Source organism: Mastacembelus armatus, chromosome 11 (assembly GCF_900324485.2).
Source record: "Mastacembelus armatus chromosome 11, fMasArm1.2, whole genome shotgun sequence".
In the NCBI taxonomy this organism is placed as follows: domain Eukaryota; kingdom Metazoa; phylum Chordata; class Actinopteri; order Synbranchiformes; family Mastacembelidae; genus Mastacembelus; species Mastacembelus armatus.
In genome coordinates this window covers 14,087,639-14,103,812 of record NC_046643.1, presented here as the reverse complement: position 1 = coordinate 14,103,812, position 16,174 = coordinate 14,087,639, and the positions used below count along the sequence as shown (strand labels likewise).

The 16,174-nt window shown below is 40.0% G+C and overlaps 2 protein-coding genes across 2 annotated transcripts in view; one reads left to right on the top strand and one right to left on the bottom strand.

Annotated features, from left to right (window-relative positions):
* Positions 1 to 70: 70 nt before the first annotated feature.
* Positions 71 to 5,619, top strand: LOC113126281 (G-protein coupled receptor 20). The gene is made up of 5 exons (XM_026300249.1): positions 71 to 174; positions 3,295 to 3,504; positions 3,866 to 4,122; positions 4,232 to 4,364; positions 5,032 to 5,619. Exons 2-5 carry the CDS (start codon positions 3,328 to 3,330, stop codon positions 5,617 to 5,619), a joined length of 1,155 nt encoding a protein of 384 aa, XP_026156034.1. The 5' UTR covers positions 71 to 174; positions 3,295 to 3,327.
* Positions 5,620 to 8,724: 3,105 nt separating this feature from the next.
* Positions 8,725 to 16,174, bottom strand: part of slc45a4a (solute carrier family 45 member 4a) — a 27,852-nt gene continuing 20,402 nt past the window's right edge. Inside the window, exons 6-14 of the mRNA XM_026299477.1 lie at positions 15,786 to 16,174; positions 15,248 to 15,519; positions 14,982 to 15,143; positions 14,681 to 14,780; positions 14,437 to 14,517; positions 14,222 to 14,352; positions 13,768 to 13,836; positions 13,525 to 13,679; positions 8,725 to 13,306 (exon numbers count right to left, since the gene is read on the bottom strand). The exon at positions 15,786 to 16,174 is cut by the window's right edge and continues 73 nt beyond it. Coding sequence (XP_026155262.1) covers positions 13,129 to 13,306; positions 13,525 to 13,679; positions 13,768 to 13,836; positions 14,222 to 14,352; positions 14,437 to 14,517; positions 14,681 to 14,780; positions 14,982 to 15,143; positions 15,248 to 15,519; positions 15,786 to 16,174 — 1,537 coding nt within the window. The 3' untranslated portion in view covers positions 8,725 to 13,128. The remainder of the gene's footprint in view (positions 13,307 to 13,524; positions 13,680 to 13,767; positions 13,837 to 14,221; positions 14,353 to 14,436; positions 14,518 to 14,680; positions 14,781 to 14,981; positions 15,144 to 15,247; positions 15,520 to 15,785) is intronic.

Below are 16,174 nucleotides of genomic sequence, written 5' to 3'. Positions count from 1 at the left end.
TCCCAGCCCTCGGCTCGCACTCTTCTACTAAACGGCTACAGAAAGAAGACAAGCCCACAAGAAGAAAGACTTACAGAAACTCTCTAAGGACATAAACATCAGACCTTTAAGAAACTGTTGGTGAATCTACCAGACCAGGACTTTTCTTTCTCACTCTTTCACTATCTTTACCAGGTATGTTTCAGATATTTTTTAATCTCTTTAACGTTCAGTAAAGATCAGATTGTAAAATTATGCAGTTTAACGCATTAACCACAATGTAAAAATATATATTATACATATATTTTTAATTTTCAAATGAAACAAGCTGAGCACACCATCAACATCATCCTGCCTCTTTTTCCTATACTGTTCACACTTAGAGGCAATCAGCATCCACCCTTGTAAAGCATCCTTTTTGAATATGAGCTAATAGAAAGGAGAGGATTTATTTATTTCAACCAACAACACTCACACTGCTGCTTCAGGAAACACCCACTAACAACAATGTGCTTCTCTCAGCTACAGGTTACATGCAGCTTATTGATTTTTGGTGCTACATTATGTTAAATCAGAGTCTGTCGTTCTTTTACAATGACCAAAAGTTAATTTCACTGTTGTGTCTGATAACAATGAGCTTTACTATATGAACCTTAAAGGAAGCCAAAGATTTGATAAGTTATATGATCCATAAATCCTTGCGCTTAAATGTGACTCCAGGTATCCAAGTCCACACAAGTACATCTAGCAATTCTTCACAGGTTTATTGTTTATATTATTTTATACCCACATACTTCGATCTCATTCTCAATTCTTTGGAGTTGGACATGAGATAGTAGTGTGCAGATACTGCTCTGTCCCAGGCCCTTGGCCATGTTTTATCACACTGTCTGTTTGATGATGAAGAGTGGAAAGACCTTCCTCAGCAGGATATGTTAACAGATCACCTGTCTCTAGTATTTATAAGGAGGGAAGACATTTTTGGCCCAAACCAGTGAATCTCTCAAATAACAATTCATTTCTAAAGTTAGTTTCTATCCTTCAAATGCTTTTGGTCATTTAAACAATTTTGATAAAACTCCTTTGAATAAATATCAAAATGAGAATTTTAATATATGGCTTTGCATTAGTATTGTATAAGATATAAAACAGACTGATCTTACAGAGAAAAGATTCAAAATTTTGTTATGATGTTTAGTCAGATGTTTAAAGATGAAGTAAACAGAGAAACTACTGTATGTATTGTGTACTTCTACACAATGAGAATAGCTTAGAGAAAATCTTTTATATGAAATATCTGCAACTGTTCAAACTTTACTGAGACCACTTCACTAAAAATAAGACGATGACTTAGTAAACAGGTTTTTAGGGCTGTCAGAAGTCCAAGAGCCTAAAAAGTGTTCTGAAATGAAATCATAACACACACAGCTTGCATATCAACAGATTTTTCCCCCATGGCCCCCGAGCAGACTCCACATATTAATGTAGACCATGTGATTCATCTTTAACACTATAGACTCAATTCACCAACACATTCGAACATGGCTAAGTTCTAAATTGCACATTTCATTTATCCTTTTCAGCATTTGGTCGAGTTCCATTCATCTGAAAACTCTTGAAGCATCTTCACGTTGCCGATTTTAAAACATCCGCTTCTTTATAAAAGATGTGCCACATTCATCAAATGTATTGCTGAGGTCAAACATATATCTTGTGATCAACACAACATGTGTCAGGAGTGTGTGGAATACCAGCACACGTGGACATGGTTCATATCAAAACTTTATACTGTGTTTATAGTAACACACGAGGTCACGTACTTAACTTTGTTAAAAAGTGTCACATCCTCTTAGAGAGCACATGAAGATGGATTCGCGCATCTCTGTAGTACGAGTGGACGTTGTTTATAAGACGAGGATTTCTAAAGTCTCTCAGTCTGGATTAACTTCTGCTGACTGTGATTATTTTTCATCCTTAGGCACCATTACTCTTTCAGTTTTTAGTACACTGGTGTGTGTCTGCTCCCCAAGCTCAGAGTATTGAGATGTTTTAAGCCCGTCACTTCAGATTTCAGTTGTTTAAGTCTATTTATAATACAATATGATGACTGACTCCAGGGTGAAAGGTTGAGGCATTTGTCTCCAACAAACATTCATTAGTTCCAGTTCCTGCTGTGCAACAGAAGCCTAAATATTATAGTGTTGTCGAGCAAAAATGGTTCAAAGTTAAAAACAAAACTTATTTGAAGATTCATTAATCATATAGTTATATTAAACCATGTTTTGACCTTTAGTATTACTGGGGCCTGCAGTGCTGATTAGTGCACAGTTAGTGCACAGTTACCAATCTTTACAGACTCAAACAGGTTCAACAAAACAAAGCCATCATAAGCAAACCAACCTGAGCTGAGCCATCTACTAACATTACACCAAACAATAAGATATCTAGCATGCTACCACCAGGCCATGCTGCCTGAGCCATCATACAAACTTAACATCCACTCCACCAAACAATTCTCTCTCTAGCTGCCTAATTTTAGCAAGCAACACACCACTCCCTTGTTTTTAAAGCACCTTGAGACAACAACACATGTTTTGTACTTACCGGTCTTTGCCCCAGTCCCTCAGCTGTCTTCTAACCCTGAGCCATTCACAGGAGCTGATGCAGTGTCTGTCATGTTTCTTATTACCTTTGAACTCTGCCCAGTTCAGGAAACTGGGACAAGACTGGTCTGCTAACAAAACATGCTGTCAGCTGTCTATGTCTAAGCTTTTTCCTCTCATAGGCCACCTCAAAATTTAGAAGTGGTTATTCTTCCAGTTAAAAAACACTCAGTGAGTCAAGCTCAGTGGCAGCTGTCTCCAGAGGGATCTAAAAGGATCTACCCTCATTTAGCCTACCAGACGACCCCTGCCTTTAGCTGTCCTCTTTCATGCCTGTTCAGAGTTGTTTGCTTCTTCCAACACTAACAAATATAATCTAATTTTGTTTCCTTTTTGCATCCAGCGAGTTTATGTCTAAGAGCCTCTCACTCTCTGATGCCTTATGTTTTCACCACAACCATATACAGTATCAATTGTTCCCATCTACACACATACATGTGTGTGCCAACAATGTTGTGTAATGTTTTAGCATTTTATTTGGCATTTTGCCATCATTTGTCATGGTGTTGTCTGGTTGCAGGTGAAGCCACTGTGTGTACAGGTTTTATTTGAGTCTATATATTATTCAAATTACCACACACATTAGCGGGATGCAAAAAAATGATGTTTATTTTCTCTTCTCACTTTTTCATTTCCCTTGTGCCATTTACAGCATAACTCCCTATTCATTCATCCTTTTCAACCAATGGAGAGCCTTTCTACCAACATCAGCTCCACCCCCACCACTGAGCCCTACCTACCCCCTCTGACCCCACACCCAACAAACTGCAGCACCTGGGATGAGCGGTGGGGTGCACCTTACCTCGCCCACCTGGATGTGCAGCTGTATCAAGACTTTTGCACTGTGTGGGTCATTCTGTTGGTAAGGTGAAATATCTGGTCATTTTTGTCAGTTCCAGACAGTTCCACATTACATAAAGTTAAGTGAATGCTAAAAATAGTATGTTATGTTTGTAATTTTCTTTAATCCACCCATTTTGTATACAGTACTTCGTCAGGGTTAAAGAGTGGTTATCCCACAGTGTAAGCTACAGGCCCAAAATAAACACAGATTTTATTCAAGAGATAAATCTGTGATCCAGAAAATATGTGTGGCCATTGTGAAGGACCAAATCACTTCCCCTCACAGCACCAAATCTCCACATATTTGGCTCAAACCCAAGTGAAACATCCACAGATACTGAAGTATTAGAGCACTGACAGTCCATTCCTCCCTGCTGCAGGTGTGTAACTGTCTGATGCTGGTGGTGGGTGTGGTCCTCAACAGCTTGGCTCTCTATGTCTTCTGCGGGGCCTACACCCATTCCTCGGCCTCTGTAGTTTACACTATAAACCTGGCTGTTGCTGACCTGCTGGTGGCGCTGTCGCTATCTGCTCGCATCGCCCTGTACCACAGCGGAGGGAGCTGCGTGGCCTGCTCCTATGTTCACACCTTCAGCTATTTTGTCAACATGTACTGCAGTATCCTGTTTCTGACCAGGTGGGAGGGTCACTCCATCACTAAAATGAACGAGGACTATTAGCATGTACGGCAACTTTTTATTAACACTTTACTTTCTCTCTGATGTCCCTTCCCTGCCGCCTCTCAGTATCTGTATAGATCGGTACCTCGCTGTAGTCCATGCATCCAGTACTCTCCATCGATGGAGGACCACAGGAGCAGCCAGGTGTGTCAGCGCCATAGTGTGGTTCCTTGCAGTTGTGGTTACCTATTCTTTCCAGGTGAAGATTTATGCACCACAAACACAGCATATTGAAAAAGAAATAAAACTTTTTCAATCTCAGTGAATCAAACTAAAACCCACGCAGGCTTACGCTCTCAATGGGCCGATCCACTTTGCTTTACCATGAACCAGTGGATGTATCTTTTAAAATAAAAATCTGTATAAATTAAATGATTTTTGGTCAATCGCAGCATCTAGAATTACATAATATCCTCTTGAAACTTTCTGTTCATAATGCATGAGACATTTTGTTTGTGTATCACTGATATGCCAACTTCCTGTTTCGTTAAATTTTTGCCTAATCCAAACAATGAGGTTTATGTTTCTCTAGAAATGCACTTGAGCTTGAGTTGAGGATTTTTCCAAGGAAAGGCCTGTTTGGGAGTGTGGGGGTTTCTAAGAGTGGCAGATCTCAAAGAACTATTTATGGAGCTTGTAAAGCTCGTTGACCGTGTGACTGGGAGGAGGTGCAGCCTGGGAGGCCAGTGTCAAGCTCAACTATGCCAATAAATTGGTCACAGGCAGGCAGACAGGCGCAGTCTGTGCACTAAAATCACAGGTTGTAGCAGCCAATGAAAAAGGAAGCAAAACTTATTTATTTAATCAAGAAGAACATTTTTACATTTTATGAAGACACTTCTCACCTACCCTCTTCTTCTCTCCAGACCACAACATTGGAGTTCAGCTCTTCCTGCGTGCTCCTCCCTGCCCTCTTCTACCTCACAATCCTGGAGTTCCTCCTCCCCCTTCTCGCTGTGGTGGGCTTCACCCTGCGCGTCGCCTGTTTTCTCTCCTCCAGCCGCGGCCTCATGTCCCAGCAGAGCAGGGCAAGGAGGGCTCGTGCCATCAGGCTGCTGGCCACCGTCCTGGTGGTCTTTACTGTTTGCTTCACACCTTTTCACATCCGCCAGGTGCTAGTTTACTTCCAGGTTGATCTTGGAGGGGAGGGGCTCAGGCAGGGAGCAGGGCATGTGCTCGTCTATCACATCACAGTGACCCTGAGCAGCCTCAACAGCTGCTTGGATCCAGTGGTTTACTGCTTTGTGACAGACAGCTTCAGGAGAATGTGGAGGGTGAGGAGGAGCGGAGGGAGGGAGGGGAACTGCGATGCCGGGCACACAAGTGTTGCAGATGGGGAGAGGAATTCAGTGAATAAATGCCCGGGTACAGCCATGGCGATAGCTCACAGCGTGGCCGCGCTCACCCTCACCAGCACACCCCTGTCTGTGGCCAACATGCACCAGTCTGTTTAGACAGACGATGGAACAGTTCAGAGAGACAGTGGGACTTTACACTGGCTATAGTGGCTGCCCCCCCCCCCGTCCACGCCTTCCTGTTTCTGTCCTCACCTTTCTGTCCCCATGGACTTGTTTGGCTGTTGTCCTTAGGCTGGTTAGAACCACTAAGGGATGATCTTGCTGTGAAACCAAATAATCACATTGCTGGAGACATCACATGCTTCATTAAATGGTGATATGGAAAGGTGCGTCCAACCATGAGCTCCTGTATCCCTGGTTGTTGCAGGTCCTTCTCCAAATTCAATTTCTTGTCATCTTTTTACTCTCATTCTCTGATAAAGACATAAAAATACATTTAAAAATGTGATGTTGAGCAGAAGAACTGACAGCTTTCATACACTGCCAGTGACAAAACCTCTTGGGCTTTTAAAAAATAATTTAGGTAATATTCAATGTTAGTTTCCTGTTTGTATTTTTACTGTAACCTGTCCAATAAGAGGCGATGATGCAAAAATGCAAAAGTAGAATTTGGTTTGAATGAAGTTTTGTGGCCAAACTATGACCTTTTAAATGAACAGCCAGATGTGTACTGTTTTACACTTTTTTGTAATGTTTGCCCATCATTTCCGTGCAAAGCTAGCATGGCAGGGTAAAGATATTCAGAAAAAACGGCATCAACAACACTAAAATGCAGAATGACAGAGTTTGAGAGCAACACAATGGGTAGAGTCTTGAGCCAACAAACTAAATGAAAGAAGGAGCAAAGCTCTCTTCACAAGTATAAACTGTTGTAGCACTTAGACTTTCAAATGCACAATGTTGGTCACTGTAATGCTTTGGTTTTTCTTTTATAAGTGTCTAAATGGGTGGGGGGGGGGGGCTCTCGTTAACACTGAACTAAGTCAAAAGACTAAAAATCAAAACAATGACTACACAAACATTAGTTGAGGTTGAACATGTATGTATATGGGTATTAAATTCAACTATATCCTCAACATTTCTTGTTTGTAGTTGAGCATTTTTATTGATTTATCTTGCATTTGTTAAATATAGAAAGATTGGAAACATTAAAAACTGTGTATGTAAACATATTTTTGTGGTAGTATAAGTATAAGATTTGTTTCTGCATTTATTGTTAATAAAACATAATATTTTTCTTCACACTCTTCAAAAATACTCAATTACTTTAATTATGGGATTTACCAATAAGGACCTTACTTGTACTCTTGCTCCACCAGAGGACAGTGTCTCATCGTGTGTAGCAGTGTATCATACTGGTTAACTAATTCCCAATGAGCTGCAGCAGCAATGCGATTAAAACAGACAGTGATAACAAATCACATCCCAATTTGATGATTTAACTGTCTGGACACAGAACTGCTAGTTCTAAATGTTGGTCTAAATGTTTAACAAAATCATTTCCCTCAAAATTTCATTCACAGTATTATTGTACACTGACTACTTTGATAAACTAAAATAAGATGTGGTATATCTGTTAAAAAGGGGCTCACTCTCTGGTTTAGTTTTATTAAAATTTTAAGTCAGACATAGCAGAGATGCGAGTCCTTATGTCAAGTGGCATTTCCCTTTAATTCCTCCTAAAGTGCTGCAGGTCATTACAGTTCATGTAATGTTCTGTGCCAGTAGGGTGGACCCTCCATCTCTCTCACACTCACTCACACACACACACACACACACACACACACACACACACACACACACCAGTGCAAACTGACCGTCAGCTGGTCCTGCTGTCACATGTCAGTCTGGATAAGACAATCACACATCGGTTTCATGTTCCGTCTCTGGTTTCTTTGTATGTAAAGAGAGAGAAGCTGTGACCCTTTGTGTGAGATAGAAATCTGAGAAATCGTCTTTTCTCTCCACAGTCTGACCACTCAGTATCATGGGTGTCCCACGGGTTTGAAGACACTGAGACAAGATGTTTTGTCCACAAAAAAAAAAAAAAAAGTAGTCCTGAAAGTGGAGCCCATCAGGTTACTTCCCCTGCAGTCATATGTGTGATGACATGTAACATACATTTTCTCATCAGTTATGAATGTAACAAGCTTTTAAATACACAGACTTACTTGACCTCTGTAAAACACACAGCAGACCAATGTTAGTGTTTTTATTTTACTGTTACTTGAGGAGAAACCTTTTTTTTTTTTTAAATCATTTGTTCAATCAGACTCAACAGCGTATGAAAAGAATGCACAGGTCACAGTTTTAAATCATTACGCCTGACTAACTCAGTATAACCTTCCTCCTTCCTGAACCTCAAGGCACCTAAAAAATGTTTTTTTATTCTGCGATCTACTTTTAAGCTTAACCATTCAAATATATCAGTTCTCTGTATAGTCACTATACAAAAACATGCAGAGTGAGACTTTATGTAAGATGCCTGTCTTTTCCATTATAAACTGGTGTTTAATTGTTCAGATCTGTAAGTAAATCAGTGGAATTAGGTGTAATGATGAGAAAATAGTCACTGGTTACAAGTCCTCTAAAATATTCCGTCAACAAATTCTATCTATATTTAAAACACACTGTTATTATATCTTATACCTTTGGACATGTTATTAATATCATATATATTGAATTTTCTGAGACTGATTTTAGATCAAATGTCTACTTTTACAATTAAATTGTAAAAACAAAAATATATTATTTTCTTGATATGGTTGGTCTTCAACATGATCTATTTTTTATAAGTTCCTGGATACATCTGTATTATTTATGACAATGAATCAAGTCTAAATTACAATGTGGTTTAGAGTTTGTGTGTCTGTGTAGTAAGGCCCGTTTTTAGTTTTGATTCTTCTCATATTGTGACGTTTGATTAAAAGCAATAAATAATCACAGGAGTCAGTGTTGATTCACTTCTGAACAGATTTTAAAGGTGCGTTCCATACAGTGTTTATCCAGAGTCCTACATATAAAGGCTCAAGCATATTTACAGAACATAGAGATATATACAGTCTTTATATAGAAAAGAAAACTACTAACAAAAATAATCATCTTTTTAATAGCAGCAAAAAAGAAACTAAAAGAGAAATATGTATATTTACATATTTTTTTAAAATAACAAGGCATGTTATATATAATACACTGCACATACTTTCTTTCCCATTCTTAAAGTATTCTTCTTGACTTAATCTCTGTGAAGATTGAAGTATATAGGCATCTTTCTTATTTGTCATTAACACAGTTTAATGAAGGCAGAGTCACACACACACACACACACACACACACACACAGATTTGAGCCAGGTTGAACTAACTGTATCACTGCCACTCACAGCTGGTGGCCAGAAAAATAAAATAGCATCACCACAACCCCACAGGGCAATGAAGTCAACATGGCTGCTACTGAAAAAGTGCAAACTACAGTGTGTGACTCTGTCTAATATCCAAAGAACAGATAAAAACAAAAGACTTTTCTGAGTAGAGTTAAAACACCAGAACAGACACAAAAAAGTGTAAATAACCTCCAGTATTGCAGCTATTGATTTTAGAGTTAAGTGTAAACCAGGTGATTGTAAAGAACAGAGAACACAAACACTGAGATGACATTTGAACACACTCCTGCCTTTTACTTTACATATGAGCAGCTGCGAGATGTCTACTCAAACACACACACAAACACACAATCCAGGCTGTTTCTGTAATATATCTGTAACAGCAAATAGAATAGCTTCAGTTTACTCTTCTGGAAACTAAGTGAAAGGTGTCCTTTAGAGACAAGTAAGCTAAAAAAAAAATAGTTATTTTTTCTTTTTTTTTTTTTAAACCATAGTTCTGTTTTTGTTTTGTTTTTTTTATACTTATGTGCAAGTTCTGTGCAATGTCAGACCTCCCCCTGTCTTGTCAAACATCACAACAAAAAATGATTTCAGCTGAAATCAACTCACATTCATTGACTTCAAACATTTAAGCCACCAGATGGAATCAAAGGTAAAAACTCAATCTCCCAGCAGGCTGAGCAAACTGCCATGCTCCCTGAACATTCAGTCTACAGTAAAAAGGCTTGGGACATGCTCAAGTTGCACTTCAAGTATTCATGGCTTGGAGTTTCACACCTAAACATTTAACAAAGAGTGTTGCTGGATAAGACAGCTTTTGAAACATTTCAACACCGTCCATCATCATAATGTGCTGAAAAGCAACAAGATGAGCCTGAAACCTTCTGTTAAATCTGCAAAAATGTAAAAAAGTCAGATGCTTGTTAAGAGTGTACTGACCCAGACCAAGAACAAAGCTTCAGCTTGAAGAGTACATGTAGGTCATGTAGTTTGTTTTTTTTTTTCATACATTTAAGTTCAAACAAAAAGACACAAACATCCAGCCATGCATTAGAAAATAGATCCCTGACCTATTAGAACAATAAAGAAAAGAGCTTGAGTGTTTTGTACAGAGTCATACTTTGGTGTTTCACACATGCATATTGCTGTTGTTGCATGCAAACCTCCCAAACCCAAAGTTTGTTTGTTTGTTTTTTTTTTGTAATATCTGAAGCTGTACATCCATTTTTATTCAGAATATTTTATTGCCCTAGTAGTTACAGAAGCCATGCATGTCATTGTCCAATCTCTGCTTTTTGTTTTTTGTCCCACCGTCACAACCAGAGCAGGGTCAAACACTCACTCCCTGCTCAGCTCTGGAACTGACTGAATGTACCTGAAATTACCAAAGGAACCTAAATTGTTAAATAAAACAGGATTCAACTCTGCACCAACACCCAAGTGAAAAAAAATAGCAACCACACCATCTGTGAGTCCATTCTGTTCAAAAACCTAAAACATCTGAAATGAGTTTAATGTTTTCAAATACACTCAAAAAAAATTTCTATGATTAGTAAACGGCTCTGCTGAAATTTACAAATTGCTGTCTCAGCTGATTGAGCTGGAAAAGAAGAAGAAACTGACTCGGATCTATGGCCTTTCACCCAGACAGGTGGAAAACACCAGGAACAAAGAACCCTGCTCCGCCCGCACAAACCTCACACTCTCCTCTCCACCGCTCTTTAACTTTGATTGCAACAAAAGATCTGATTTGTCAAAAAACAAACATGCTCATTTTCTAACATGTCCAGCATCATCAGCAAAAGAAACATTGAGAAGATTACAATTATTTAACTTTAATCAGTTTAACTTCAATTTCAATATGTCCTGTTAAAAGATAAATTTTATACAACTTGTTTGCATCCGATCTTTAACTGATTATTTTTGTGGTCAGCCACAACAGGGTTGAAGTGAGACAAAACTTAACAGTTTTACTTCCTCACCCACCATCACGCTGCCTCCACCACCGCCGCTGCTGCCCCAGCTGGAAACAGCCGATGCAGCCGTTTCGCAAAAGACATTTTATTTTTTTGTTAAATTGGACATAAGGATGCAAAATGGATCTTTAACAAAAACTCACTTTTTTGTGTTTTGTTTATTTTGCAAAGTTGTAGCTCTCAAAACTTAATTGGCAATGTAATTTCTAGGTTTTTAAGGACTCTGGATAAATATGAAATCTTCCTCTTTTGTCTTATTTTGAATCAGTCCAGAGTTAAGAGACAATTTTCTAAATACGTGACAATTCCAACTTTGCTTAAGTTTAGATGTTCAATTTGTTTTCTTCACCAGCTAATTTAGCATAGCATAATAGCATAAGTGGAAGCTAACTTGAATCTGTCCACCAAGCAGTAGCAGCACTAACTTCGACAAATTCAGGTTATGTGTTATTTATTTAATCTGTAGAAGAGAAAGAGGCGCTGCTAGGTGGCCTGTGTTGGACAGAGTCACACTAGCTGTTTTCCAGTTTCCTATTTTTATAAACAATTTTAAAGTGAAAACATTTCTCAAATCCTCCTCATCCACCTTTTCCTCTATTGCACTTCCATCTATCGTGCTACAACCATATGTAAATGCTCTTCTCTGCTTCTCTCTATTCATTCTAACAAACCTATGAAAAATATGATATTTCCTACATTTTGTCTTTCAAAATATCCAGGTAGCATTTCTGACTCCATTCAGACCTGGCACAGTCGATGGATCCACTGCAACTCGAGAGTGTCAGGAAGCTCAATCAGCACTTTTTTACTTCAACACCATAATACTTTTTTCAACAATGGCTCAGCTAATGTGCAGTTACTGACGAACTTTGTGCTGACAAGTAAAAACACATGCAAACAAAGTAGGAAAAGAAGAACTCCACATCTCTCTTCTCTTCCCCTCTGCTGTTTGGTTAGTCTTCTCATCTGCTCCTCTAACATGCAGCATGTAGGTTAATCTGATTATTCAAAACAAACAGAAGCTTCTTAATCATACTTTTTTAGAATATTACTGTGGGTCTTTAATAAGTGGTGAAAACTATATTTGGGATTTAATGCCCTGTATACCACATATATTGCATCTTTGAGCTTTCTTTCCTACAATTTCACAGAATTTATATTTGTACTGTCTTATTTTCTTTTTATCTCTTACTATCCAGGCAAGCTTATGCTCCTACTCTACACTCCAGAGCAGAGACTCCTAAATATTGTCACCTTTACCAACACATGAAACGCTAAATTAAATATCTTAGCATTTCCATATTTGGGAGGGCAAGTACTGTAGAAAATGCTTCTATTCAATTCTGAAGGCTTGAGATCAATAGTATTCCTCAGGAAACAGGCTTCGGGCTCTTAATTGCAGAAATGCCACTTCCAAATGTCTGTAGAGTCTTAAAGCTACTGTCGCAGAGTGCTGTAAAACTCCCACAAGGCCCAGCGTGCTGTTGGGTTTATTTTGGTGAACACTAAGCCTCCTCTGGAGTCGGCAGACACACATACACACACACACGCTCTCATCACAACCAGATTCCCAATCATGGAGCGAAAATCCGATCAGGCCGATTCCACAGCGAGGAAGAACAAATTTCAGCATTTTTTTTTTTTAATGATTGCAGCGTCCAGGACTTAAGTTCTAAGTTCATCAACAGCGTTCGTTATTCAGGTGTTCATTCGGTTCAGATGAAGAGTTGTGTGTGCGAGTGCGTGAAGGTTTGTATGTACGTGAGTCCCCTGAAGTTTTCAGTCAAGGCAGCTGCTTCATAGCACCTCCTATGGGCCCTGAGAGACAGACAACCTCTCCTTAAAACCATGACCTGTGGATTTTTCATTTGTGGACCATCTTGACAGATCAGTCAAACGTTAGTAAGGGTTAAGTGGAAGGACTTTAAGAGCTGAAAACAGCTAGGACCAGAATGCTTTTTGTAAGGTAAGTTGGTCTGGTGTGACACTGGTCCCTCGTCCAATTGAGCAGGTTTCTGCAGCACATCAAGACACACCGAATCAGAAAAGGCCCATCGAGCAAGAACAGACACCAAGGGTGGACCAAGAGTTCACCGTCCGACCGCTTCTCTCTCCTTTGCGTCGGATAGCTCCAGCATGACGATGACAACACATGCTTTCTTCCAGTCTTTTCCAACAGCACTGATGATAGAAGTTCATTTAGGTGTGTCTACAGCAACCTGTCTGTCCACTCTGACCATCCAATCACACAACCGACTCACTCTCCGTGTGACAGGAAATGGTGGTTGTGGCCTTGCCCTCCTTGTTGAGTTTCAGGAAGCTGGGTTTCTCTATCACCACGGAAACAGCTGCGTCGTTGGTATTGGTATTTTCCAGCGTCTTCGAAACTTGTTTCTCTGAAGCTTTTGCAGACTCCCCCTCCCTGTCAATCCCAATAAAATGACAACTGTTAGGGCTGCATTCCCAGCTTAAAGGATTTGTTTGACATTTTGGGAAATAGGCTTATTTACTTTCTTGCCAAGAGGCAGCAGCTAGTTAGCGTAGACCAGGAAAGAATTTACCACCTTTGGAGGAGCAGGGTAGGTGTTAGCCCCTGTTTCCTGTTGTATGCTAAGATAAGCTAGCCAGCTGCAGTCTTACCCGTTGTTTGGAGCTGGGTAAATGACCAGGAAGCATGCAGTGAAGAATCCAAGTAGGGACCCTCCAGAGGCGACCACAGGAATGACACGAACGCTGCCAACAGCTTCCACCACTGCACCCAGCGCTGAGGCCACCAAGATCTGGCTGATGTACACCTGCAAGATTACATACATACTATATTACAATCACAGTTTCACACACATACTTTTGATATTTTATATATAAACGAAGGGTAAAACCCACCTGACAGGATAGGATAGCACAGTCAATGCCAAAGCCTCTCCGGGAGTTCCCAGGACTTTGCTGGATGTACTGTAAGAGGCGGAGAAAGTTTAAGCTTCTACTTCTAAATCAAACAATCTGTGCACTATACCTGTTTATTTTCTTTCTTTCTTTCTTTTGACTGTACGCTTGTCATCCTTGTTTTTTTGTACATTGTGTTGAGGCATTTGATGTGAAATGCACTTTTTAAAAAAAATTTAAATTTGAATTTAAAATTGAATTTGAAGCTATAATAATGTCTGTTAAAAAGAATCTGCATTTTCAAAAACTCACATCTCAAAGTTGAGATTCTGCCCAAGTACGTAAAAAGTTGGAAAAAATTGTCTTGACCAAATTTCAAGAACATCAAAATTGTACTTTTCATGTGCTGTGCCTGTGCAGGTTGATCTCATGCCTTCAAATGAATTTTCTGTACCTCTTTCATTTCATGGTACTGTCCCAGCAGAGCATAAGGGCAGTAGGAGATACTCATAGAGATGATGCCCATGCTGCTGATCATCACCATGGCAACATACACATTAGGGAAGATCGCCATGACAGCAGTTCCTATGGAGGAACAAAAAAGATAATGTTACTTATTAGCTGCTCACATTTATTTTGTTCTGCTCTGTTATGTACGGTGGTTGATACCTATGGAGAATCCAAGCGTCCCCACGATGTAGATGACCTTAATGCTGAGGTCAAAGTTGTCCAGGTACTTCTGAAGAATAGCTGGAAAACAAAAGTTAGACGACAGTTTAGCCCAGAGTTTAATTTTGATATGTGATTCTTCTTCACAGCTTCTAAACTGAGAGTATATTCTCTTGAAGTCAGTTGCATGTGATAATGTGCTTCATGTATTTATGGTGTAAGAAGATGGCCTGTGTGTTGTTACCTGAACATGTAGCAGCAGTCATGGCATATATAACCAGCCCCCAACATCCCATCTGAACTCCTTTGTGATAATTATCCAATAAAGTAGAGTTAGCAGGGGCCTGGGAAAGAGAACAACATGCAAGTCTGAGCTATACAACAACCAAAACACAGACAATGTTTGATCTGTGCACTGTGCACAATAAACTTTGAACTAAAAATCATGAATCAAAATTTTTTTTAGGATGAATAACAAACAATGAAGTAACAAAAAAGCCAAAGGAAACATGTTTGTGTGTTTTTCTAGCTGCTGGTGCTCTTACTGTCGGATCCCCGTTGTAGATGACTTGTCCCATGAAGTCAGTGAAGAAGACGGCTTCTGCGATGATGGAGAACCAGGTGAGCAGGTGGCACGCACACAGTCGCAGCAGCTCTGGAGGCATTTTCAGCATGGAGAGCCACAGCAGCCGCACGGTGGTCTCAACCTGAAATGAACGAGGAGTATTATGAAAACAATACATTATATAAAACACTTAAAGTGTACTACACAACTATCACAGTACTGTAAATTCATCCATCCATTCCTCACCTCGCCCTCTTCACTCTCTGTGTCTCCACTGGTAGAGTTGGTGTTCCCACTGCGGTGTCTGTTCCTCTGTCTGTTCCTTCTCCTGTGTCTGGCCTCCACTTCGTACAGGTCATTCATGCTGCGAGATGGCTTGATGAGAAAAGCAGCGTTGGCCCGGCGGTAGCGGTAGCGGTGGTTCCCAACTCGGCCGTAGTAGGAGAAGGTGCAGGACGGTTGGCGATAGAAGGTGTGGCGGTGACGTGACTGTCGCGTGGAGGCTCCCGTACTGGCAGCTGATATATGAGATATTATTATATTATTATTTTTCTTTGAATTATGAATAACCGTATAATGCATAGTTGCTACAAATAAGGTAAACACTTTGTGTGATTATCCTCCACTCTGCTCTTACAGATTGCAAATAAGCTCTAGCAGATGTTACAGCAGCAGCAATAAAGGTAATATTTTAAAATTCATGAATAATTACAATTTCTTGATTTTATTTTACACAACCTCGACTTGCACAGGGAATAATATACTGTAAAATGTAAACACTGACCTTTGACCATTCCAGCACGATGGGCCTGCCCTTTAGAGCTAAGTCTGTCAGTGCTAACTCTACCATCATGAGTTACACTGGCTAACAGCCGTCCATTCAGCGTCCGTTGCTCATTGAGTTGGTTGTTGAGCAGCGCCTCCTGTCCATCATCATTTTCTATTTCTTGTAAGAAAGCCGAGAGGCGGGACACCCTGGGGGCGGCAGCATTTGTTTGGTGGTTTTTGTTTTGGGGGCGGAGCAGGTCCTGACTTCCAGTGCTGCTGCTGCGTCTGATGTTGGCGAACCGGGTAGGTGGAGTGCTGTAATTGGGGTTGAGGAAGGAAGAGGTGGTGGGAGGTGAGCCATGATAGGGCGAGAGGCGATCAGCAAAGATGGACGGCTCTATGTGG